This window comes from Poecilia mexicana, unplaced genomic scaffold (genome assembly GCF_051168715.1).
Source record: "Poecilia mexicana isolate PSO_F unplaced genomic scaffold, ASM5116871v1 scaffold_4, whole genome shotgun sequence".
Classification (NCBI taxonomy): Eukaryota; Metazoa; Chordata; class Actinopteri; order Cyprinodontiformes; family Poeciliidae; genus Poecilia; species Poecilia mexicana.
Genome location: NW_028263373.1, coordinates 10,059,780 through 10,085,172, shown reverse-complemented (window position 1 = coordinate 10,085,172; position 25,393 = coordinate 10,059,780). Strand labels below are relative to the sequence as shown.

The following is a 25,393-nucleotide window of genomic DNA, read 5'->3' as shown; positions in this document are numbered from 1 at the left end:
TGAGGCGGAATGGACTGATTAAACAATTGGCAAACAAGTGACATTCTTTTTTTTCTTTTTTTCTTTTTTTTTTTTGAAATAGCAGTTTAGAAAAAGACATGACGCCAGAAGAGGAGGCACTGTGACTGTTTTTAATTCACTAGGACGTCTTTTTGAATTTATCTGTTTGGGTTTTGAGCAGCAATTCTGTACCACTTTTAAATGGATTGTCATGAGCGTACAGTCAGCCTTACAATGCCTTTCAAAAGCATTCCTACACTGTCATATTTTTCACGTTTTGTTACTTGTTTTTTTATGATACACCAATGAAATTTGAGTGTATCTTTGGGTCTATAAATCTACAAAAACATGTGAAATGCACTTGTATTCAGCCTCCTTTATTCTGATTCCTTTAAATAAAATCCAGTGCGACCTTCAGAGGTCATAGGATTAATAAATTAGGTGAGGTTTCATATAAATACAATCCCAATAAAACATGTCAAGGTTTGGTGGCTTGTGTTTGGGTGGGGCATTTACCTTTCATGTGAACATTGATTATTGATTAGGGACAGATGTGGAGTAAGGCTGTCTTTTGTTTAATTGATTATTTTGATTGCACATGATTCATCAACATGGATTTCTTATCTCATTTTTTTCATCATTGTCACATGACAAAATGTTTTAAGGAAAACATCAACAGATAGAAATATTTTGCAAGGCATCGTGAAATGGGTTGACTTGAGTCGAGAGCAAATTTCCTAGTAATTTTCTCATTTTTGGTTTCTTTGAAATATTCAGTGGTTACACTGAGATGGGGAGCCTGGTAAATATTAATATATTCGTATCACACTTGAGTACTTTTGCATTTTGACAGCAGCCATAAGTGCAAAGTCCCACAGCATTTAAAAGCACTTATGAAGGAAATCTAGTGCTCTGTATTTTATTGGGTGAGGAGCAAATAAATGTGTATAATATTTCAAAAACCTGGCGCTGTGAGCTATTTTAAATCCTACGTGGAAAAAAAAGTTTTTCTAACTGTTTTAAAGCATATTTAATCACAATTAGCCTGCCAGCAATTTTGAGGAGGGGTTACAAAACAAAATTAAAACTCTTCCAGCTGACAACACTGTACGTATGAAAAACACTGGTCTGTAAAAGAAATCTTATGGTCGCCACAAAGACACTTCCAAACTGACAAAAGTCAGTAAAGAAACTACAGCTTCTCAAAACTTTGAAATACAAGGGGAAAATTACAAAAACAAACAAAAAAAATCCCCTGAAAACAAAACATAAATAAGGTTGGAGGTAAATTGTTTATGGACATGATTATGAAAAACTTTAAATTCTACTCAAATGTTAAAACAAAAACTCAAGTTGGTTACTCTGTGTCCTTCAGGCTGAAGGGAAACGCGGCCATCCCTGACCACAGAATAAATCCACCACAGATGTCAGCAGGTGAAACACACGAGATGTGCAGCTTACCAACCAGAAAAGGCACCAATAATACTGACTGATGCATTTATGCATGTACTGGTGCAACCCTTACTGATAATCCTGACCCCAGTTGGATCAGTGGGATCTTGCTATGCAAAAGCGGGAAGAGCAAATTTCCCCCAGAGAGGCAGGAGAAATGCAATTCCTCAATAGTTGGAATGCGCTCTCTGGTTTGCCTTCGGAGACATAAAAACTACGATAACGAGTTTTTAAAGCAAGTAGTCGATTGTAGAGACAGATTTTTAAACCGCATTTTAAGACGGGATGCAAAGCTTAAGAGCGACAGGCAAGGTAGAGAGGAAAACTGAAGAGTTTAGAGTTCCTATACGCCACTCCCAACCCCCAAACTCTACTACACCCCATCCGTGTCACGATACGAGTCCGAACACAGCGCCCCCTGGGAGCCAAAAGCAGCATAAAGCCCCTGTAAGTAATACTGACGGAGAACCATAAATTTATGGAGGTGAAAAGGGAGGCAGAGTGTTTGATGATGAGGCATGTAGTTTTGATTCGACATGGTGGTATACTGGTTTCCCTTAGTAACAAACAGTCAAACCATTTCGGGGTACGTTTGCCTCCTTTACATCTTCATTCTCTCCAAATCTAATACGAGGGGCCTGAAAATCCCACCAAAAATAAATAAAATAAAAAAATAAAAAAATCCGGCTTCACTGTCGACATCGGCAGGCATCTCTGGCTTTGCGAAGGCAGAACTTGGAGCAACTGGGAAGCTTGGATGAAGTCACTGTTAGAAAAGGAGAATCTCTCTGTAGGCTTCATTCACGTGTCAAGTGTGTCCGTGAGGATGTGAACGTGTCGAGTCTGTCTGTTTCCTGTGATCTGAAAGTTGAATGTAAAAACTAACCTGAATGAGGCCTCTGGCGTGTTTGAGGCAGTCTGGTGTGACAGCAGCAACCCCGAACGCAGCCGTCATAAAAAATAAAAAAAACACATCTGCACAGACAAAAACACCTGAATACCTACATTCACATCATCCATCTGACATGAAAACGATCAATTAATCCCCCCCACGATGGAGTTGTCTTAAATTTCGCCTTCACCTCCAAAGCTTTCCCTCAGGAGGATCTTTAAGGCTGTAAACCTTTTCGTGTATAACCGCCTGTGTCAAGGCTCCTCCTGAGCCTGAGGAGCTACATCGAAGATTAATGATACATCCCAGCACTGACGGTGTTTTCTCAGAGTTACAGCAGGGCCGAGCGCAAATCGTGACACCGCACCTCGTACTGGCACTTCCGGTGGCAGGTCTGACACCTGCCACAAGTGCCACTGCGTTCGGCTGACTTCGGCTGACCTCGGCACCTCTTACTGGCACTTCCGCTGACACCTGCCACAAGTGCCACTGCTTTCGGGACTAGCTGCCAGAGTTGCCACTGCGTTCGGCTGACTTCGGCTGACCTCGGCACCTCTTACTGGCACTTCCGGTGACACCTGCCACAAGTGCCACTGCTTTCGGGACTAGCTGCCAGAGTTGCCACTGCGTTCGGCTGACTTCGGCTGACCTCGGCACCTCTTACTGGCACTTCCGGTGACACCTGCCATTAGTGCCACTGTTTTCGGGTCTAGCTCTCAGTGTTGCTACTGACTTAGGCAAATGGACTACATATCCCATGATGCTTTATTACTAGTAGAAGAAGAACTTAAACACAGACGAAGAAGACAGAATTTAATAATTTTTTTTTTCGCATAAATACTTATGTTAGCTGAATTCCTACACGTTTATTATATCATGTATGATTCGTTCATCCTATTTATTCACTAAAGTTCATCTGAATAATCCAGCCGACTCCTTCCGTCTTTGAATTAATCAAATACACAGAAGGTATCAGGGATGCCATTGGTTTCGGCACCTTTGTAACAGCTGAGTCTCGCCTCCACTAGAGCTGCTGTTAGATGTCCAGGATGTTTCAGAGCTGTCACAACTGTTTCCGATGTTTTGGGGGATGGCAATGACAGTTTTTTGAAAACGTGTTACTTATAATGCGTGTTTATAAAAAAAAATTCAATGGTAATTGTATATTTATCCATTTAACACTTTGAATATTTTTGACTGAGTTTAATTCAATCAAGATGGCCAATTGAATATACTATAAAGTGTCACTATTACAGTGGAACCTGTCACTATGTTCAAAGACACATCTGGTTAATCACACATCACTGATAGTTAATAGGACTTTTTACTTAATCAAAATGACATTCAACCCTTGCCCATGTTTATATCGCAGAACAGTGGCTGACATAGTGCAACAGGAAGCCAAATGTTGCAACTGGATAATAGTAATAATAATCAGACTCTGTATAACGTATATTGTAGAAATTAATAAAGTTTGAAAAATAAATTTAAGCTTAATGATCATAATTTCTCATGGAGGAATAATAAGTTATTTGATCCTGATGTAGTAAATTCACACGTTGACTAAACATGAATTTTACAGTAGACTTCAAATTGCTGTTTAAAGTATTTACATACAATGGCTAATAAATATTGACAAATCAATTACTATGCATATACTTTGTGACATAAACTTGAAAAAATGTTGAAACATATCTGCCAAATAAAATAATATGTAAACAGCACAATTTTCTTTGAAAAAATCATTTGCATCTTAAGTATAAACTAAAGTAATTTTTATTTCCAAAAATATGTAACATTCTTGTTCTTAATGCTGCTTAAGATTCACACATTGTCAAATTTTTTGAGGTGTAAATAATTTGTGTTTTGACTTATCAATATTCAATATTGGTGTAAAAAAATTGAAGTTGTTTTAACTTGAAAGTGAAAATCCTCCTGCTGCCTTGAAAATGCTGTTGAAATGCATTTTTTAGCTCAGATTTTAGTCATTCTCTCATCTTTGAATAAGAAAACTTTGAAGACAATGAACCGAACCAGAAAAAAACACAGAGAAGCAACCTTCATTTATGCCACACAAATCTGTAATAAACTTGACAAATAATGAAAAATAGCGGGGATTAAATGTAATAAATAAAAACAAGTAATAACTATTTAAAAATGATTAACTGGCATTTTTGGAAAATTATGATAACATGTTTCTTTTTTTAAAAAATGCATTATCTTAACAAAAAACACTGAAAGTTATAGTGGCTGCCTGGTCTATTAGATAATAGACCAGGCAGCCACTATAACTTATGACATCCTGTGCACTGTCATGGAACCAGGCTGAACATAATGTCACTCTGGAATTGTCAATATCTCATGTTGCCACTGTCAGAAATGTTAACTAATAAGTCAATATTAGTGAACTTACCCGGTTTAATAATCAATAGCATTATATTAAGGTCATTGTATGAAAATAATTATAATCCGGAACTGACAGGAGCTTGTCAGCACTGACATACCATGGCAACCGAGTGTCAGTTGTAGTGGTAGGTACCTACTGGTAGCTATTATCACCTGTTGCAGAAGAGGTCCCATCTGAAAGCGCAGGAGTTGTCTTTCTCTGTTTAAGTCTGAACACCGGCTGTATATTTAAATATGTATGAGAATTATGTTGTAATTAAGATATATTTTATTTCTATTTGTTTGATCTAAAGTTATTCATATGCTACATTCTGTCTGAAACAGATAGAGAATGAGGTTAGCAGCCTGTGGCACCCATGGCCACCTTACTTGTGTCACCTTACCCAGTGGTAAGGTGGCACAAGTGGCACCTTACCCAGAAGCCCGTGGCACAAGTGACAGCTTATGGCAACTGTCAACATGTTTTCACTGAGGCTGTTTATTGGAAACTGAAATTTGAGACTGTATAAAAAATAGACCAGGGCATATTTGCTTTTTTTAAGGGAACAGAATACTTAACAAGAAATGCAATACTTTGTGCCAGATCCACCATTATTTTCATTAATTATAAATTCATTCATATTAATTCTGACACAGAAGCTGTCACCAAAGAATATTATATTTCTATTCTATTGTTTTCCCCACTAAGCATATTTAAATATGCTGAAGTATGTATAATACAATTAAAAATACTTTAAAAATACAACTGTTTATAAATATGGCTGCATGTATAAGGTTTCCAGTAACAAAACAGCGTGTTATGAAAGATTAAATGTTCAAATACGTCATTGTGCCTGTTAAACATATAACGCTGAGTGGAGCGGTCGAACGCTATAAGATGGCCGCCCTAAATCTCGTGAGCAAAAATAGGCGAGAGGGGTCCGTGAGGCGTGGGAGGTGCCAGTATGAGGTCGTGGCAACCCTTGGAAGGTGCCGAAGTCAGCCGAAGTCAGCCGAACGCAGTGGCAACACTGACAGCTAGACCCGAAAACAGTGACACTAATGGCAGGTGTCAGAGGAAGTGCCAGTAAGAGGTGCCGAGGTCAGCCGAAGTCAGCCGAAGTCACCCGAACACAGTGGCAACTCTGGCAGCTAGTCCCGAAAGCAGTGGCACTTGTGGCAGGTGTCAGCGGAAGTGCCAGTAAGAGGTGCCGAGGTCAGCCGAAGTCAGCCGAACGCAGCGGCAGCACTGGCAGCTAATCCCGAACGCAGTGGCACTTGTGGCAGGTGTCAGACCTGCCACCGGAAGTGCCAGTACGAGGTGCCGAGGTCAGCCGAAGTCAGCCGAACGCAGTGGCAACTCTGGCAGCTAGTCCCGAAGGCAGTGGCACTTGTGGCAGGTGTCAGCGGAAGTGCCAGTAAGAGGTGCCGAGGTCAGCCGAAGTCAGCCGAACGCAGTGGCACTTGTGGCAGGTGTCAGACCTGCCACCGGAAGTGCCAGTACGAGGTGCGGTGTCACGATTTGCGCCTGCTGTCTCTCCAGAGTTAAGCGGCACTCTGCTCGGGTGTGCTGGGTCAGAGTAGAGTGCACCTCCGTACGCTCCGCAGTTCAGCAGCACCAGAGGCTGAAACCTTCTGGATGGTTCAAAGGCAGCGGCGGGGAATTAAGGCAGAGTTTTAACACCGATTCAACAATTAAATACTTAACTCTGCTTAGGTCTTTCATCATCAGTTTCAGTCGTGTGTGGCTCTCTGTGACGTTGTAGAAAAAGAAACGGTTTTGAAGAGCCTCTCTTGGCTCTATTTAGGCGGTATGACAACAAGCGGAGGACCTCTCCTGGGCCTCCACATCAGAACCTGGGCGTCGTTGGCGTTCGGCTTCCCCATGGCGTTTGGAGGGACGGGCTCCATGCGGCTCAACACCCGCGGTTGTTCCTGGTACAGCCGGCCCACCAGCCTGGCTCTGGAGCCCAGAGGCTGGGCCGGATCCACAACTATGTCCACCCTCATCCGCCACTTGATGGTGTGCAGCAGGATCTTCTCCTTGGACGTGGTGTTCAGCGCCACCAGCCAGGTGGTGAAGCTCTGATCCCTCTTGATGTTGGTCAGCAACGGCGTGTTGGACTCGCTGACCGGCACGGCCCAGGTGACACTGGGGTAAAAGTTATCATTCATGCTGACTGTGAAGCGGGACGGCTTGGAAGTGGGCCCCACTATGGTGACGGTCTCCGTTGTGTTTCCGTACCAGGGGTAGCTGATGCCGTCGGAGTCGCTGATGGCCCTCACCAGACCTTCCCGCAGCTGAGGCAGCTCCCAGCTTGACCTGCAGGGAGACAGAAAGGAAATCCCCCTTCTGGGTAACCTTTGGTTTCACAAGCCCAAGAGTACAAAAACAAGTCAAAAAAAAAAAAAGTTTAATCTAAGTTCAAACTTCTGTTGAACTTTTGTAAAAGATGGAGTCTAAAGTAGAAAGTCCCATTCAATGTTAAAATTTTTTTTGACATGGAGGTGGCGACTCATACGGAGGTCTTAGCTCTCAACGTGGCCGTCATGGGTTAGAGTCCCGACCTGTTGACCTTTCCCCCCATGTCTTCCTTCTCTCTGATAACCCACTTTTTGTCTGAAAGCTGTTTTAAAAAAAGGCCACTAGAGCTGGAGAAAACCTCAAAATAAAAAAAATAAAAAACCAATTACATGGATATTTGGAGGACTCTGCTTGATCTGCTTTTATTGTGAAACTGATAAATGAATGGTTTACCAGTCAACAAACTGAAAAAGTTAACTTCATATATCATCAGCCATACCATCCATTTCTTCAAGCCATACCATTTCTTCAAGCTTTATGTTTGAAGCTAGAAAAAAAACAAGACAAGATGTTTGAAGGTGGGGAGTTAAAGATGGAGTGTTTTGCACCTACTGGTGGAGAGTTTTTTGTTGTTGTTTTTTTTGCAAAGACAAAAGTCCGTGTTTGATAATACTGTTTGTCAGCTGAACTCACTGACTTCTGCCTCTCACTTTTTTATTTTGCAGACGGTTTTATTTGTCGGTCTTTAAGCACATCTGTGACTGTGTTGCTAATTTGATGTTTGAGTGTTTTCCTGCAGGAATATTAAAACCTTTTGAGGGCTTTTTATCCAACTGGTTAAAGATTATTTTCTCAGACGTCTGACTGCAGAGCACTTCCAACACTTCAACACCTCAACCTGTTTCCCGCTCTTAATGCTTTATGATGAAATCATTTGGAAATTCAGATGAAGAATCTTGAAGACTTTTGTGTTATTATTGTAAACATGATTTTTTTAAGGGAAAAATTTGACACTAGTGTCAAAGTCACTTTTTCTGTAAACAGATAAAAGATATAGAGGATGACTAAAAGACAAAGAGTTTTGCTTATCATTTTGTGCAACTTTGCTGTTTACTACCGTTTATCGGAAACAATATTTAATTGATTTGATGTAATGGCTTTGAACTTGCTCTGTAACTCAAACGTACTTTTTTGTCACTAAAACATGCAAATCATAAAACAATAGCCCAGATGTTGCTTAAATGTTTCCTCTTTAATTCTTTTTGTATATCATCTAATCCTAAACTCAATAAAAAAAACTGTAGACTTCTCTTGAAGGTGAAATTCTTTTATTATGATTGTTTTGCGCCTGTTTTCATCCTGTATATTTTCTATAACTTTATATTTATCGTTAATATTATCAGTCTTCTTTGACATCAATAGCATTGGTGCAAAAGGGGGGCCACTTATGACCCCATTCATCCTCTAGCCTTTCCAGACTGTGAAATGTATTTTCACTTTCAATAATTCTGTACATTTTGTTTGTCTCTTTTGATTTGACTAACACCGTTATCTCTGCTGTTGGAAGCTTTTTTTTTTAGTTAGTTAGTTAGTTTTACCTGGATCCCCAGGTAACAGAACAGCCTTAAAATCAACCCATCTTTTACAGCTGCATTCTAACCTGATACATTTTTTTTGCCAGCGCGGTGCCAATGAAAACGGAAAGCACTGCAAAACCTTGACAATGCAAACCAAACTGCTGTCAGTGCACGATCATCTCTTTGTTCTTGCACAGTTCGCTGCCCTCTCTTCCTCCACTATTTGTCGAGCTTTTATGATTCCGAAGCCCCTTCCCTCTCCCCAGTTTATGCACTACACCCACCTTGGACCTGGACCCCGCAGGATTAAACACCCCCTCACATATGCCTTCGCTGATAACGCGTGTTCGTGCGTGTTGTGGGGGACGGCATGTCCCCGTGGGCACAGTTTGAGTGCCAGAGAGCGAGCAGCAAATGTTGTTTCATCTAATAGCAGCTTTTCTATTTACGTGCCAGAGTCACAGGAACAAAATCTGTCGGTGGGCGTCTGAATGAAGAAGGGCTGACAAGCACAGTGAACCTGCTGTGTGCACAAATGCTCCAACTCCCAGAGCCATGCACCAGCATCAGCATGCTGGCGCAGCATTGCCCGGAAAACTGCTCACTGTTTGCGCGATAAATCACTCAGCCGGGGCACGATGGAGACTCCGGTGACTTACTTAGACGTTAACTTACATGCCGATGTCTCCGTAGGTGTTGTAAAACTCCATCTGAGTGCACGCCTGGATCCAACCCACTACCCAGGTCTCGTTGCGCGGAATGGGGGGCATGACAATCCGCGCGGCGGCTTTGAAGTAGGGCGTCTTGTATCGGAGCACAATGGGGGAGTTTTCCTCGATGACAGTCGGGCAGTGGTCTATGGTGGCAGAAAGGTCGTGCACCACGATGTTCTCCCGCTTGATTCGCGACTTGTTGCAGGCTATGCTCTGAATGCAGCCCATGACTGCGCAGGAGAAGGAGAACCTCACAGGCCCGGGGAACCTCGCAGCTGGCTGGGACTCGACCAGTATCAACACTATGAGGCCGTACATCAGATGAGACTGGGAGGCAGAGGTGGGTGTCACCACGCTGAAGGTATACAGATCAGAAGAAGGATCACGGGGACTTTCTGACCCCTCTGGAGACTCCACACCAGTCGAGCGCTTCTCTGACTCTCAAAGGGAAACTTTCAGTTTCTTCGCACCCTTTCCTTGAGGATCTGACCCATCCTTCTGCAACCCCTACCCACAACCTTTGATCCTGCTCCTCCTGCCCGGAGTTGTCATGTCATAAGAGGCTTTGGGGGACCGGCGGACACCAGGGCGCCGGCTGGGAGACCCGGTGTTCGGGCGGCGGCAGCTGTGATAGCGGATGCGGCGTTGTGCATGAGAAGATGAAGCAGCTGGACTGAACCCGCGGGATGGTGTTAGTAGAGTCCGTCATGCCTTTGGACTCGAAGCGAAGCAGACCCGGCGAAATAAAGGAAATCTGAGAAGCATCCGAACATCCGCGACGCAAAATCTCCTCTGAAGACAAGACGAATCCGCCGATCAAACTGAGAAATGTCCTGGCTGGGAGTACTTCCTATGGATGGATGGAACAGTGTCATGCAGAGTAAAAAAAGAAGAAGAAACCCGGTGTCATAGTAACCGTGTTGAGCAGCTTCCGCGGCATCCTCATCCGACGAAACTGCGGAGTGTCGCTGTTCACCCTGCGTGGTGCTGAACCCGCTCATGGACCAATGAACTGCAAGGGGAGACTCGGGGCGTAGGAGTCTGCACTGTAGTAGATCTATGACCTGGTTCCTCCATATTGGAATAACGCTTTCTAATCCCGCAATAATAAAAAATACAAGCCCCCAGTGGATGGGATGAAGACTACACCAGTCTATAGGCGGTGCCCTGTGGGCTCCAGCTTTCAAAGACACCTCTGGTTCATATAGTGCCAGTCTACTGTATTGCTGCAAAACAGAATTTTATACAACCCAAACTGGTAGACCACTGCTAGACAACTGCAAGGTACCACTAGAGTTTCAAATAAAAAGGCAGTTATAAAAATAAATTAGAAAATTAAATCTTAAAACCATGTTCAATGTTCAACAGTAGCTAGTTTACATATGAGCTCAATTAACAACCACTGTTATCATACCCACCATATAAATTAGGTTGTTTTAACATTTTCTTAAAAGAAACTTTCCAAGCTAGATTGTACACTACATTAGACTTTATTTGACTTCAGGGGTTCAAATCCAGACGGTGTATGTCCTACAACTTTTAGATAGTCTCTGGTCCATCATACCTGCATTAAATTGCTCAATCACCTCCTCAGTATGCAACCAAGTTCTTCAGAGTCCTGCTATTGACCTCATTATTTGATTCAGGTGAAGCAGAGACACGTCTAAAAGTTGCAGGATTTTACCCCTGATCTACATTTTGCGGCTTTCCTAATTTTATTGAGAAAGAACGAAGGCAATAAATAAATAAATAAATAAATAAATCAAACAAAATATAAAAATCTCCGTGCTTTTACTTTGAAGGTCGATTGTTTACACCCAACTGAATCGTCATATCCGGTTTGCTCAGCATACACGCTGCTGAATCGCAACACTAAAGAAAATCAGAAACGACCTGCGTTTGTCACATGTAAACATGCTGCTGTCATAAAACAGCTAGAGCTGGTTGGCGACATTTCGTGTTGATTACGACAACATGGTGAGAAAGTCCGTTTCATTTGACCATATAGTTAAACATCTCAAAGCTAATGCTAAGCTAACCAGGCTAATAATAAAGTAATGTGGTTTGAAAAGCAAATATTTAAAACAACGTCAGATATCCGGTTTGATTTAGTTTTTGTTACTTTATATATATATAGTTGGTGTCCATATTGGGTGATTGAAAGTTGTTTATCCTCACTACAATTCATGGCATTTTGTATCTTATGAAACCTTTCTTTATTCACCAGGTTCCATCAGACTGTAAGGCCCTGATAAAGAGGTTTTATCAGCTTCAGTCTGAGCGGATAGAGACGTATCAACTATTTGAAGAGTGAGTTTGTACCTCCTTTTAATGTCTCAAGGCTTCACACTATCGTACACATACAATATTTTTTTCGGAAGGTGATACATAAACTTTAGTTAAATTAAAGACGCAAACTTTTCTTGTAGTTTTCAAGTAAACATGCTTTTTGTGCAAAATATTCTATCCCTTGTTCCATTAGGGCCTTGTTATTGAGAAACAGAAGTATAATTAGTTGCTGCTATTAGTTAGGTCATTCATTAAGGTATTGGCACAGTTTCCTTGACGTGAGTGATAGATTATGTTCTTTTAACGACCAACAAGGACAAAAAAGCCATATTTGGCCTTCTTTTAAGGAAGGGTGAAGTGAGGTAATCTGGTTTCAGCCAGCTGACTGGCAGTGCTCCCAAACATGTGGAGGATCAGCAGCAGTGTGTTTAGTTAACGCTCCGTTTAGCTCTGATGCTTCATTTGGAATCTCATTAAACGCACCTTCCTCTTGGAAATTGAAGTTAATGTAGCAGCTAAAGTGTCAGAAACAGACATAACATTTAATGTAAACACTAAAGAAAAAAATACATTATTAAAATTGCTTGATTAAAAAAAGGTTATGTTAAAACTATTAAAAATAGTGTGCAGGGACACTTGAATTAAATCATTAATATATAAAAAAATTAAGTACCAATTCTATTAATTGGGCCACGCCAACAGACTGATCTCCTGCCCACACACTTTGAGCAGCTTGTATAAACAGAAAGGAGGCAAAAATGACTCTAAAACAAAAACACTTTGTTGTTTTTAATAGATGATGTAATGGTTTACTAATTGGAATATTTGTAAATGTGGTTTCATTTCAGTCAGATTACATGTCTATGTAATCTCTGTGGCATTAGATTGTGACTCTCCAATATGATGCTGTGTTGAATTTTGCGAGACACAATCGTTTGCTGCTAGATTGCAAACCAAATCCCCCGTTTAGGATATGGAGGGACAACTGAAGTACTGCTATAAATGTGATGTAATAAATTAAAGAGTTTCAGCATTTTACGCACACTCTGATGTGTGATTTCTCCTTCTGCAGGTATCTGAACACAGTCCAGGACTGTGAGGAGGCTAATTTGGGTTTAGAAATCAGATTATGGGCAGTCAGCTTGGGGCTGAAATTATCTGGTCTTAGAAGGAGATTTTTAAAATAATTTTTAATGTGGTACTAAACTGTTACTTTGTTTATTAATCCTTGTTGTCCTAATTCTCAAGTCATACAATAGTAAAATCCCACGTGGAAGTCCAGAGATTGACTGGAGATTTGGGGAAAATTAAGTCAATTATTCTTTTTTCCTGACATTTTATTTTATTTTAAATCAAATCTGCATTTCTGTTTACTGTAATCACAGCAAAAAAAAAAATAAAAATAAATCAAGCATTTTTCTGAGACTATTACATTCTATAACCAATGAAGTTTGTGAAAATTGTGAATAATATTTTATTTATTTTTTTTGTGGCTGCCATAACTGCTCAGAGGACACGAAGCCTACTTGAGGACTGGGCCGCATTACGACTTTGAGCACTATAAGCAGTTGGTCAACGAGATAACGCAGGCCTTCAGTGGCATTTCTAAGGAAGTTCTGGAGATCAAGGCGAAGCTTCATCGAGATTTTGACCGAGCTGACCTCTCGGAGCACATCGAAAAGCTGCAGAGCAAAGAGAAGCAGAAACTCGAACTGGTGGGTAAACATCACTGTTGAACACCAAGAGCAAAACATTCAGCCGTCCATTGTCTATACTCATGTCTGTGCCGGGTCAAACGCTCTGAACAAGTCACTAGTTTCATCACTGGACATAAAGTATTCACTTTTTTATATTAGTTTTTATTTATTTCCTCCTTGTACGTCAGAAGTTAACATGCATATCCTCCGTACTTCCTTTACGATTTGGTAGAATTGTCTCATAAGCTGCAAAACTTTGGTCAATGTTTTGGGATCTCTGCTCACAAATTTCTAACAATATTTAGCTGCAGATTTGTCCTATTCCCCCCAAAGTTACTGCTGTAAGTGAATTGGCTTGTAACACAGCTGGTTTGTTCAGTCTAAGGGGGAAAAAGTTCTCTTTGATAGAACGTCATTGTTTAACCACTGGGAGGCAGACTTCTCAAACATCAAATTATGTTTTTCTGTATGAAACATATCTCACTGCTTCGCTTTCTATCAGACATTTTTCTAAGGTATTACGTTCTCAGCACCGATGTCAGAAAGTTATTTCAGAAGCTTTGAGAATAAGCAGGAAAACAATTTTTGGTATTTGTTTCCACACCGTTTCTCAAACGATTCTTTCCTCTTTCAAACCCGCCTTGCGTTCCGTCTCGGATTTGACTTCCCAAACATTCTCATTTTCTCGAGCTGAAGGGATGATTAGAGTTTTCTTTTTCCTCGCATGTACGTTTGATTCTTGTGAAATTCGTGTTATCCCTGACTTTTTACCTGCTGTTGCCTACGAACAGACGGCCAAGCTGCAGCTGGCCAAGCAGCAGGCCCAGGATCAGCCGGAGGACGAGGGATGTCAGGGAAGAATTCAGGAGCTCAAGCACGAGTACGAGACGCTTTATTAATGCGTTGCTGACGTCTTTATTCACTTGTCTACTGATGTGCGAAATAAACGCACTTGGTGTAACTGATGTGGTAGTTATAAAGAATGTCTTTTTGTCTGCCGTTGGACAGGATCATAAAGAACAAAGAGGCTCTGAGTGAAATCATGCAGGACTTTAAATACGACTCAGAAGAGTGCGATTGACGTGTGCACCAGCAGCCCTCTCTCATGACGAAACCGTGGGGCCGACAGGCCGACTTCGCCCTGATGCAACTTCCCTCTCAGCTCTTATTGATTGGCCTCAGGCTCCGCCCTGCTCACTGCTGCAGTCCGATCCCACCCAGGGTGGCTCTCCCAGTCCGCCTCCGTGTGTTTTTTGTGTGGAATCGTGTGTTTGTATTTGCTGCATTGCTCAACACATGGAATATTCATGATGTGATGAAATGTTTGTCCAAAACGCCAAGATGAAATCATTATTGGAGCTCGTCCAACTACTTCTTGCTTATGTCATTACTTTTATTTTATGTTTTTTTTAATTAATAAAGACGCTTGGAGTTAAGTTGGAACTTTTTACTGGATGAACTACATAAGTCATAAAACTCAATACAAAACCTAAATACAAAAATATAATCTCTTATAAAGGTTTGAAACAATTATTCTGGTTCCGACAATAAGACTTGTCATGTTTTTAATTACCGATGCTTTACTTGAATATCTGAATACGTGTTCTGAAATATTGGAGTGAACAGAGATCATTATTGCCCCTGTAGATATCAGTCAGTTCCCCTTAATGCCAAACAAAATAAAATGAACAAATTTACCTGAAGTTTATCTGCCTCAGGAGGATTTACAGATCTGAACTGAGGAAACACAAACGGCTGCAAGGGAACCAAAAAAGGTTTGATGGGGCACACCTCTCCAAAAGTTAAGATCAACGATAATCCAAGTAAAAAAAAATAAATAAATTATGGCTTATTTTTATTTTCACACAGTGAAGACTTATTAGGGGAAAAAGAAAACAACAACCTGACGCTGTTGGAGAAAGTCATTTGTCTCTATGGGCAAATAATTTGTGACTCATTTAATTAGCTAGGTTGTTTTGATAGTTTCCTCCATATTTGAAAACTGCATTATGCTATCTTTGTCAGATGTTAAAATCTGTTTCATGATGTGACAAAAAAAAAAATAGAAGAAATCCATAAGGAGGCAAATAATTTTTCACAGCACCGTATCAGATATAATCATTGGTAATGATAGTGTATATTTTCTTCTTCTGTGTGGCATGTAACCAGACAGAGCAAACAAACAGCTACTTAGTAAAACACATGAATTCATTCAACAACTAAACATTTGGCCTAGAAAACAAACAAACAAAAACAAAAAAACAACTTACAGTTCGACTTCCTGATTTACATTTCAAACATTACCTTAAAAAATAAACATCTTTGATAATATGTGTTCTTGTGGATGCCCCCCACCGGCTCTGCTGTTTCACAAATCTTTTTAAAAGTCAGGGTCAAATCTTCAAATCCTGGACTTCTCACCCGACTTGAACCACAACGACCAGTTCGACTCCAGAGCAGCACTGAGTACCCGGGCTACGAATTATTGTTTTGTGGAACCTGCAAAGAAAAAAAGTAGGTGGTTCATCCTGGAAAGAATATTAGAAAAAAACATGTTAAAAATATATATATATATATATATATATATATATATAACCTCCACTAATTGGCTTACAGACAATTACTTTGTCTGCAAGCCTCTTATCTCTTTCTCAGCTTTTCTTTCCTGCTAACTTTCCTTTGAGGTAATCAATGGGAATCTGTCACTCTTGGCGAACAGAGACGTAACTCAGGAGACGCTTTGTGCTTTAGAAAGCAAAAAAAAAAAAATACTGAGCCCTGCTGAGCGAACCAAGTCAGGTGGACTGGAGGTTTCTCTGAGTTCATGGACTGAGGACGTGGCTGAAGGATCTGAACTCCTCACACAGCAACATTCTGAGCTATTTTTTCCAAAAAGGAATCTGCACGCTAAGGCAAAAACAAAAGACGCACACGAGAATGGACTGTTAATTATATGTAAATGTTTTTTTTTTTCCTTTAGTCTTTGTTGTGGTCATCAGCTGAAGATCACAAGTCCGCTCATTAAAATATGAGACAATCAGGCGTCTTGACGAAGAGCATGTCCCTCTCTCTGCTCCCACTTCTGAGCCCGTAAAGTTCAAACCGCACATTTTTACCTGATCATAAAGCACAGACTGAAACTCCACAGAGCCAGTTCAAAGGAAATCTTTCCTCTTTTTGCTTGTAAAAATGCCGAGCAGATGGCAAATGGAAAAAAAGGCCGGGTCAGAAATTCAGCTCGGCGTGTATTGATAGAGTAATGGGGTGTTTGCAAAGGGCATTTCCCACAGAAGACAAAAAAAAAAGAGTGTGTGCTGCTTACCGACCTGGTTGCGTGTTTTGTGGGTTTTCTGCAGCCACACCCTCCACTGATCGTACAGTTTGATCGACATGCTGCTGCAGCCCGAGGCGTGCTTGCGGACCCAGCCGAAGAACTGCTTGAGTTCCCGCCGCAGGGCGGAGTTCTGCTCACCGGCTTTAGGATCACAGGAGCCTCTTTCTAGCAGCTCTGATGGCAGGAAAGAGGGAGAGGATGAGGAGGAAATGTCAGGAGCATCATGGTTAGAGTGTCTCGAGTATTCTCATTTTATCGCCTTGAAAGCAGAAAAGTAATCCGCGCTTTTAAAGTGAGCTTACAGAGTTTTAAACAAAACAAACGTCTGGCTCGAACGCACATTTGAGTCGATTATTCTTTTCTACAGTCATCTTTTTCTGCAATTTTAGCTGGAAATCCTTTGAGCGACATGTCTCTACCAGCTGTGCACCTTCTGTATTTGTTGATTGCTCTTCGTGAAATACCTCAAACTCAATAAGCATCTACATTTTTAGATCTCGCCACAGCTGGTCAATTAGAATAAGGTCTGGACTTGGACTGGGCCAATTTGACCAGGAAGGTTAATCCACCCCAGCCTGGTTTGCTCAGTTTATCATTCTCCATCTTCCCGTAAACCCTGATTGGCTTCTCTGCTCCTGTTGAAGGAAAGCAACCCCTCACCATGATGCTGTCACCACCATGCTGCAGCATGTAAAAGAGAAAGAGAGGGCTGGAAAGTATTCTAAACTATTGCAGCGTAAGAAACAGTTATGATTTTATCTGTTTAACCAAAAACTCTCAAATGAAACATGGTGGTGGCAGCATCATGGGAGAGACGTAATGAGAGAACTGCATTAGCCTGATCCTAATGCAGCTCTGTATGGCCATCGACATACAGAAAATAAATAAAATAACCAAATCAAAACCAAAGTTCTGATCAAATCCATTGTAGAAATTTGCTGATAATCTACATCCAACGTGGAGTTAAATTTTGTTAATGCAAAAATAAAAACAAGACAAAAACCCTGTGTCTGCCTGCAGAGCTAACAAACACACAACATATGTTATGATCTGAGACAACTCCAACGATTAACGTCAGCATTTTATATATATATATTTTTTTAATATGAAGAGTGTGTCAGCATGAAGCACAAAGAATCTGCTTAACTCAATGTATCTAATTAACAGTTTATGAATGAATAATAAGTTCCTAATAGCAGAATTAAAATTAGAGTGGCTTAAAACAGAAACATTTCCCTCGACCTTAGCCGAAGAGGTGACATTCCATATTTGGGTTTCAGAAAGAGAATTTTGTCATCTGCCAAAATCAATCCTGTATGGCAAACGACAGAGCCCGATAACGACTTCCTCCCCCTGCCACCCTCCCTCCCTCCCTCCTGCCCCACTGGGAAGTAAATACCACCATAACTTATGTAGCTCATTATCTGCTCCCAAACCTGCTTCCACTCAAGCTTTATAGGCTCTGTGTGTGCCACAGACTGACAGCCAGCTCCGTAACTGGATCAATCTTTGAAGCGGACGAGAGAACTTCACCAAATGTCCCCCCCACCCCTACCCCCCACCCCTCCGGCTCTCTGCAGTTCCCTCTAATCCTCGGAGAGAGGAGAGATCTCTATCTAGCCAGCAAGCCGACTGATGTTTGGTTTCCTGCGGGTCACATGCGGTTCGGATCTTCCTGTGCAGGATGTTTAAGGGACACTGTTTCTCTGGCTTTAATTGCCGGCGAAAGGCTGATTATTAGAAAAGAACAAATGGTCCAAAATCGGGAAGGATTTCAAACATTTGGACTCTTTGCCATTTGAGCATCAGAAGACATCACCACGGAGTTCCCATGAATTTCAGTGAATGTAGTGTGACGAAGTCCTCCTGCTTACCTCCGCTGGGTGTGGAGGCTGCAGCCGGGTGGCTCCAGTCACTCCAGATTCCAGGTTTCCTGGAGCCAAAGATCCCCACCGGGTTGCATCTCACCTGGACAAAGTAGACGGTCCCAGGCCTGAGGCCCGCCAGCCGGCATGACGTCAGGTTCCCGATGTTATCCACCGCCTGACGGAGGAAACGGCGTCACGATTGAAGAAACGACAGGTCAACAGAAATGCTTCTCACTGAAACATTCTTTAAAGACATACGTTCACTACAGAAGATGGTCGGATGCTTAATATCACAAGGACAATGAGGGTGAATCTAAAGTCCTCACATTTCTATGCAGACAAAACCCTGACTTTTCACTAACAGACCGCTCTATTTTAGAAACGTCGAGCATCCCCGTCTTGAAAACATCAAAGAAAGCCTTCTGAAGGAATTACATCTTCAAAAAAAAAAAAAAAAAAAAAAACTTCACTTCTGCTGACTGCGATCAAAGCCCCGCGGGTTCAAAAACGGCGGGGTTTAAATCGAAAACGAAGACACGAGCGGGAAACTCCATCAAGCGTGGTGTGAGGAGGATCACCTTCCAGTCAGCGCCGTCCTCCGTTCTGTAGCGGATCTGATATTTGGCCCGAAACAGGAAGTCCTTGAGCTCGGGCGGACTGGCCCAGCGGACCATCAGCTGGTCGTCGAGGCTGCCGACGCGACTCAGCCGGACGTTTGCAGGAGGGTCTGTTGTCACTGCAGGGCAAGAGCGTTGCAAGAGTTTCTACACAGCTCCCCTCACTGTGCACACTGACAGGACATGAGGGTGAAAACTGGACAGACGAAGGTAAAAAAAATCCCAAACTCTAATGGACGCATTAGGAAACACAGGAGGAACATCGTGCAATATCCATAATGTGTGTCTTTTTTTTTTGTTTTCTTTTTTTTTTTTTTTACATTCTTTACAGAAATAAATATAGGCTGTCTGAGTTTAGCTGATGTTGAGCTTCAATAAACCAAGAAACCTTAAAGACAGAACCCCACTTCCTACAGCTCCTCTCATGCTTTCTGCACAAATGAAGACAAAAAAAGAAGATCTAATTAAGGGACTGTTTTATGTTTAATCAAGTTAAGTAGTAAAAGGAAGCAGATCTTTACTGTGTTATCCCAGGTCTAAGGTTATCTTAAACCCTACCTGAAAATCTAGGGTTTTCAGAAAGACAAGATGTGGCAGTCAGGTGGCATGATGTTGTGGACTTTGGCTCTGCTCAGCCGGCGTTTCCTGTGTGAGCATGATGTTCCTCATTAAGACATCATGCGATGAAATAATTCAGCCGCTTCGAAGGAGAGGAAACCAGAGGAAATACGAACAAGATAACAGGACAGGAGACAAAGCTGATTTATGAACCTATTAAATATCCGTTTGTAAACTTCTGCTCGACACATATGGTATGTTTATCCTAATCAGAAGGACAAATGAAATCCACACTTTTTGCTTTTCTAGTCTTCGCTGTATCATAACGCAGCAGACGAATCCTCCATTTTGACCCCAAGAAGCTTACAACGACCTCCAGGATACTCTGCAGTCTGCAGAGAGGATTTAATGCGGAGCGAATGCTCCAGGTATCAAACACAGCTTAGGAGAATGTGGTGTTTGCAGAAGGTTAGGGGACTACAGTGTATTAGTGCTTTAGTGTTACTGTTCTAAACCTAAAACCTCAGAAGTCGTTAACTGGGAGGCATCTGCTGAGTCAATACTTTTACAACAAAACTTCTGAGAGTTGGGAATTATTCTTCCTGCCTGACTGGAGTGTTGTTATTTATTGGCAGGAGATCTGAACAGCTGAGGAGAAAATAACTAAGCAATAAATAAAGTGCATAGGGGCAAGTGTTCAGACACCTTTGAATTTCTTTCTCTTGGTTTCATTGCAGCCGTTTGCTAAAGCCAAAAAAAAGTTCATATTATTTCTCATGAATGTACACTGAGCGTCCCATCTTGACAGAAAAAAAAAAAAAAAACGTAGAAATTTTTGTAAATTTGTTAAAGAAAAATCTGGAATATCACATGGTCATAAGTATTCAAACCCTTTGCAGTGGCATTCATATTTAACTGTTTTTTTATTTTATTTTGGCAAATGGCTGCAGTGAAACAAAGAATGAACAATTTAAGGAAGTCTGAATATTTTCCGTACCCACTGTAAGGGTAAGATACACTACCACGCAAAGTGTTTGCCCCCTTTAAAGATGAGATTACCAAACTAATTTTAATACCAGATCATTTATGAAGGGGAGAAAAAAAATGTCCTCATTAAAGCCTGAATTGACTATGATGAACCACAAATGCTTAGTTTAATTTTAATAGTCACACTCAGACAGGCCTATCGAAATGAAGTCACGATACAACCTGACTGATAACATGAAGCAGGCCGAAGGAAAGGATTAGAAAACCATCTTCCAGTGAACCACAGTGAGAGCCTTTATGTTGAAATAGAGAAAACAGAATAATAATTGTTCTCAGAAGTGGCCATCCTACAAAAATTACCATAGGAGTGCATAAAAAAACTAATCCAGGAGGTCAGAAAAGACCTAAGAACAGCATCTGAAGGACTGCAGATTGAACAAAATAAAAGAGACTAGCTGGAGCCAAGGTGAAACCCAAAAGAGACCTTTTACAAACAACCTCTTGATGTTTGAAACAACTTTTGAGACAAATATTCTGCGGACTGAAGAAAGAAAACTCTCTGAAGTTTTCGTTCTTCAAAGAAAGAAGAAAACTTGGGCCGCTTCCTTCAACAACATTTTTGAAACTTCACCATCTTTAGTCACTTTATGACGTTCTTATCGTATTCAGCTGCTGTGTCTCCATGTACCAATCACCCCCGCCCCCATGACATGAAGGCCAAAGAGTTTCCTTACTGACCTACATCCAGGACGTCGAGCGAGCTGATGTCGGAGGCAGCTGAGCCCAGCTGATTGGTTGCCTCCACCCAGATCTCATACGGCGTGAAGAGAGCGATTTTTGACGAGATGCGACAAGCGTGACCCTTCTTCTCTGAGCTGTAATTTTCACACTCGTTTTCTCTCCCATGCCACCTGAACACAAAACAACGCCAAGTCATTTGCTCTGGAGAATCACCGTCTACCAGCTTGTGACTCATAAAGACTGATAAACGATGCAAATCAGACATTTTATCTAAGAGAGGTGCTGCCTCACCTCAGTTTGTACTTCAGGGTGTATTTGGTTGGGATGTGGGTCTCTCCTTGCCCACCGACGCTCCACCTGCAGCTCAAGTCCTTTGCGTTGTGGGACCAGCATGTTAAATTTACCGGCTTCTCTGGAGGCACTGGGATATAATTAAAGTAGCAGAATTAGGTTTAAGCAATCCAAAAAATAAAAATAAAATAAAATAATTCAGTGTGTTCAAACATGTCTATAATGACCTCCTTTTGACTTTTAAAAAAAGCAAAAAAAGAAGGACGTTGAAAATTGTTACTGTTGTTAAAGGGGCCAAGAGGTAAACTCAAAGTGAAAGGTCAAACATTTCAGGTGAAGTGTTACACTTATTTCGAACAGTTAAGGTTTTCATATTTTCCATGTTAATACAATCTTACGCCTACAGTTAGAGTGGCGCATAAAGCTGTCCGTGTGCTAAGCTGCAAACTAATTTCATTTAAAGTCAAACACAATGATGGACTTTTTTATCAACGGAGTCCAGTCCTTGTAACTTCAAACTCGTATTTAAGATGATTTGTGCCAATGTTTTCCGGATTTCTCGTTCCATCAAAAGTGGCCTTGAAATGCAGCATCGGTCGTGCTCTATAGTCAAAACAAACATCTTCCGAGAGGCAATTTCTTTGACTCAAATTTAAACCAAATGCAAGCAAGATTTGTCAGTTTGGATTTGAGGAAGTTGTCTCGCTTCAAATAAATATTTTACTTCTATTTAAATGCAGAAACTCAAAGCAAGTAGGCCCAAATATCTGAAAACAGCTGCGACTGTCGTTGCAACAAGTTGTCAAGTTGGACGGACGGATGTTTTCAAAACAATTCTCAAGCTCAGTCGTATTGGACAGACAGAAAATGTGATCACTAATTTTCAAGTCACCTTCCCAGTCCATGCCGAAAATAAGTATCACCACAGCATGATGCAGCCACCACCGTCATTCACAGTGAGAATGGTGTATAGTTTTCATGGACTTCTTTTGCTTTGTTTTCTCTCATACTTTTCTTCTGGCCTCTTAATGTGAAATAGACAACAAATATGTAAAACTAGATTGTATTTGGTCACAGAGAGATTTAAATTTTGAACCGTGTCTTAGTTTCCTTCCACTTTCTGATTATACAATGTTTTGTGTGGGTCTGTTGCGTAAAATTCTGAGGAAAGCATCCAAGTTTGCTTTTCAATGAAACGTTACAAAATGTGCAAGAGTTCAAGGAAGACCAAGTCTCTATACACACTTCCCACATGGAGACAAGAACCAGCGAGGATCCGTCCGTCTGCTCCGTGACACATCAGGTTGTCTCCGGACTTCTGCTGGGAGCCGTTCAGGCTGCGGAGCTCGACGCTCAGGATGTCGGAGGACACGACGCCGTAGGCGCTGCCGGGCAGGCGGACTCCGTTCAGAGTCCAGTACAAGGAGCTGGCGTGGAGACCCAGCTCCGGGCTGAGCCTGCAGGAGGCCGTCAAACCAGAGCCGATTCTCAGGACGGGATCCTGAGGGGAGATGACGGCAACATCTGGATGAAGGAAGCACAGCGCGCAAGCTTTTAGGCTGAGCTACTTTTTAAAACGTTTTCTACGTGAGCAAGACTTGATCCTGAGTAAATTAGACAATACAAAATAGTTTCATCTGTATATTTACAGTAGGTCTGGATATTTAGAGAATTTTCTTTGTAAAAAGTAGTGCCTAATGTTGCATAAGACCTTGTAGAATAAGTTGATAGACTTATGAGCAGATTTAAAACATTTTAGATTTATTATGAAAAAGATAAACATTTTATGATTACTTATATGTCAACAAATGCTTCAAGGAACTTTCAGTTTTGTTATCAGCGCCTTCGTATTTCTGCTTCTCAAAATAGGAAATAAATGACATCAAGTTCACATAAAGCTTTATAAATTAGAGAAATCATAAAGTAGCTTCTCACTTGGCCACATTCAGGCAAATGGAAATTCAGCAGCATTTTAGAAAAAAAAACAAACATTTAGAGTAAACTACACACCAAACCTAAATACTACATTATTTTAAGCTATTCTTTGGTGTTGATTAGTTCTCAGTAAACCTTTCATTATTAGCAATTAGTTTAAAGGGTTACGGGCTTTTTGTCTGTAGTGTTTCATTAGTTTCAGTGTTTTTAATGAGAGGCGTCCTAAGGAGACACGGCCACGTTTTAAGAGATCATTCATATTAGCAAAATGTTTTGACTGTTTTTTTTTTCCTTTAATCTCTAGAGATTGCAGTCACACCGCCCCACAACAAAGCAGGAGCTCAGATCTTATTTACGCGAATTCAGCTCATAACGAAGAAGATATATGGACCCACAGCAGTTACTCAAAAAGATTCCTCAGATTTTTCAGTAAAAAGTGTTTTGCATTTTTTTCCCCCCCAACACCAGCCAGAACCACCTGTAAAACATAAAGATTGCTTCCCTGATTGATGTCCATGGAAAACTCTTTGTTGACTTTTAAATAATGTATCTGGGTTTTATTTACCGGTCTTCAGATTTGTGACGGTTGTTAACTTTTTCATGTGCCTCTACACCTTTAAAATCTGGTCATAACAATAAAAATACTGATAATAATAACTAATTCAAGCTAAGAATAAGACGGTTGTGTGCCAGGTTGAGTACAAATGATGGAAAAGATTTAGATTTTGTATGAAAAATGCAAATAGGTCATTGCTCAGTCAATAATTAAATCTTTCTTAAAATATTTCTTCATTACTGTAAGTAGAAGATTTTATTAGGATAAATTACACTGTTTTATATTTTTGCGCTGTACAACTTTTTTTGAATTTCATTTCGATATAGATGAATTGTGGTTACAATGTTATCCTTTGTAATCTATTAGTTTCAAGAAACTAAATAGAAATAAGACAGCTTGCTCCACTGGCCACGCAAAATAAAGTTGCACATTCGACACATTCTATGTAAAGTAGTGCATGTGATAGCTACTATATGTGATGCAGCATGTGATAAGGAAAGAAATAAAAACAATGAAGTGGTAGAAACAACATCAGAAATGTTTATCTTTTGAAGCGTAGTTCTGTCCGTCAGCGTGGATCAAAGTTCGGAGCAAGAAGAGATACAAACGACCGATCCCTTACGTGTTGAGGAGAGCAGCACGTCTGGAGCGAGGAGCAGCAGAATCATGAAGAAAATCATAGTTTGCGAGCTGCTTCTCTTCTGTTTTCCTGCGTCTGTCTCTTCGTCCCTCGCCGGACGGACGAAGCGGAGGGAGGACCTGTCCAGCTTCCCAGTTTGAATTCTTGTGACAAAGAAAAATAACTGCGTACAATCCGAGAAGCACAAGTTGTACCTCGTTACGTCTCCAGCTGCTGCACCACTTAGGTTGGGTTTCCTCCTCCTCCGACTCAGATCTTTAGTGTTTCCAAGCCTGTTCCCTCCCAAACACTCACTCACACACGCCTTCACATACACACACATCCTCAGATGGTAAAACAAGTCCTTGGCATAGAGAATGACGACCAATTCAGGAAAATGAAACAAAACATTTTGATGCATTTGTTGACATAAATGTTTCTTCAGAACTCGCTGCTCATTTTCTGTTGGGATTCAATTCACAGGTCATCATTTTGAAATTACAAAAAATAAAATAAAAAAATCTGCTAATTTAAATTTTGAATAAGGAAAATGTAGTAAAGTATTAATTGTGATTCA

The 25,393-nt window shown here is 41.0% G+C and overlaps 3 protein-coding genes across 3 annotated transcripts; 1 reads left to right on the top strand and 2 right to left on the bottom strand.

Moving 5' to 3' along the window:
• Window positions 1-6,529: 6,529 nt before the first annotated feature.
• fam78bb (family with sequence similarity 78 member Bb) lies at window positions 6,530-10,443 on the bottom strand. The gene is made up of 2 exons (XM_014991519.2): window positions 9,287-10,443; window positions 6,530-7,052 (listed from the first exon to the last, which is right to left on the bottom strand). The coding sequence occupies exons 1-2, from the start codon at window positions 9,640-9,642 to the stop codon at window positions 6,530-6,532; spliced, it is 879 nt and encodes a 292-aa protein (XP_014847005.1). The 5' UTR covers window positions 9,643-10,443.
• Window positions 10,444-11,139: 696 nt separating this feature from the next.
• Window positions 11,140-14,746, top strand: rex1bd (required for excision 1-B domain containing). Its single transcript, XM_014991520.2, has 5 exons — window positions 11,140-11,301; window positions 11,552-11,634; window positions 13,124-13,328; window positions 14,102-14,190; window positions 14,319-14,746. Exons 1-5 carry the CDS (start codon window positions 11,299-11,301, stop codon window positions 14,389-14,391), a joined length of 453 nt encoding a protein of 150 aa, XP_014847006.1. The 5' UTR covers window positions 11,140-11,298; the 3' UTR covers window positions 14,392-14,746.
• A 1,163-nt stretch (window positions 14,747-15,909) lies between these two features.
• Window positions 15,910-25,393, bottom strand: crlf1b (cytokine receptor-like factor 1b). The gene is made up of 7 exons (XM_088004922.1): window positions 24,820-25,393; window positions 22,952-23,230; window positions 21,707-21,836; window positions 21,413-21,585; window positions 19,091-19,248; window positions 18,502-18,687; window positions 15,910-16,816 (listed from the first exon to the last, which is right to left on the bottom strand). The coding sequence occupies exons 1-7, from the start codon at window positions 25,235-25,237 to the stop codon at window positions 16,544-16,546; spliced, it is 1,617 nt and encodes a 538-aa protein (XP_087861048.1). The 5' UTR covers window positions 25,238-25,393; the 3' UTR covers window positions 15,910-16,543.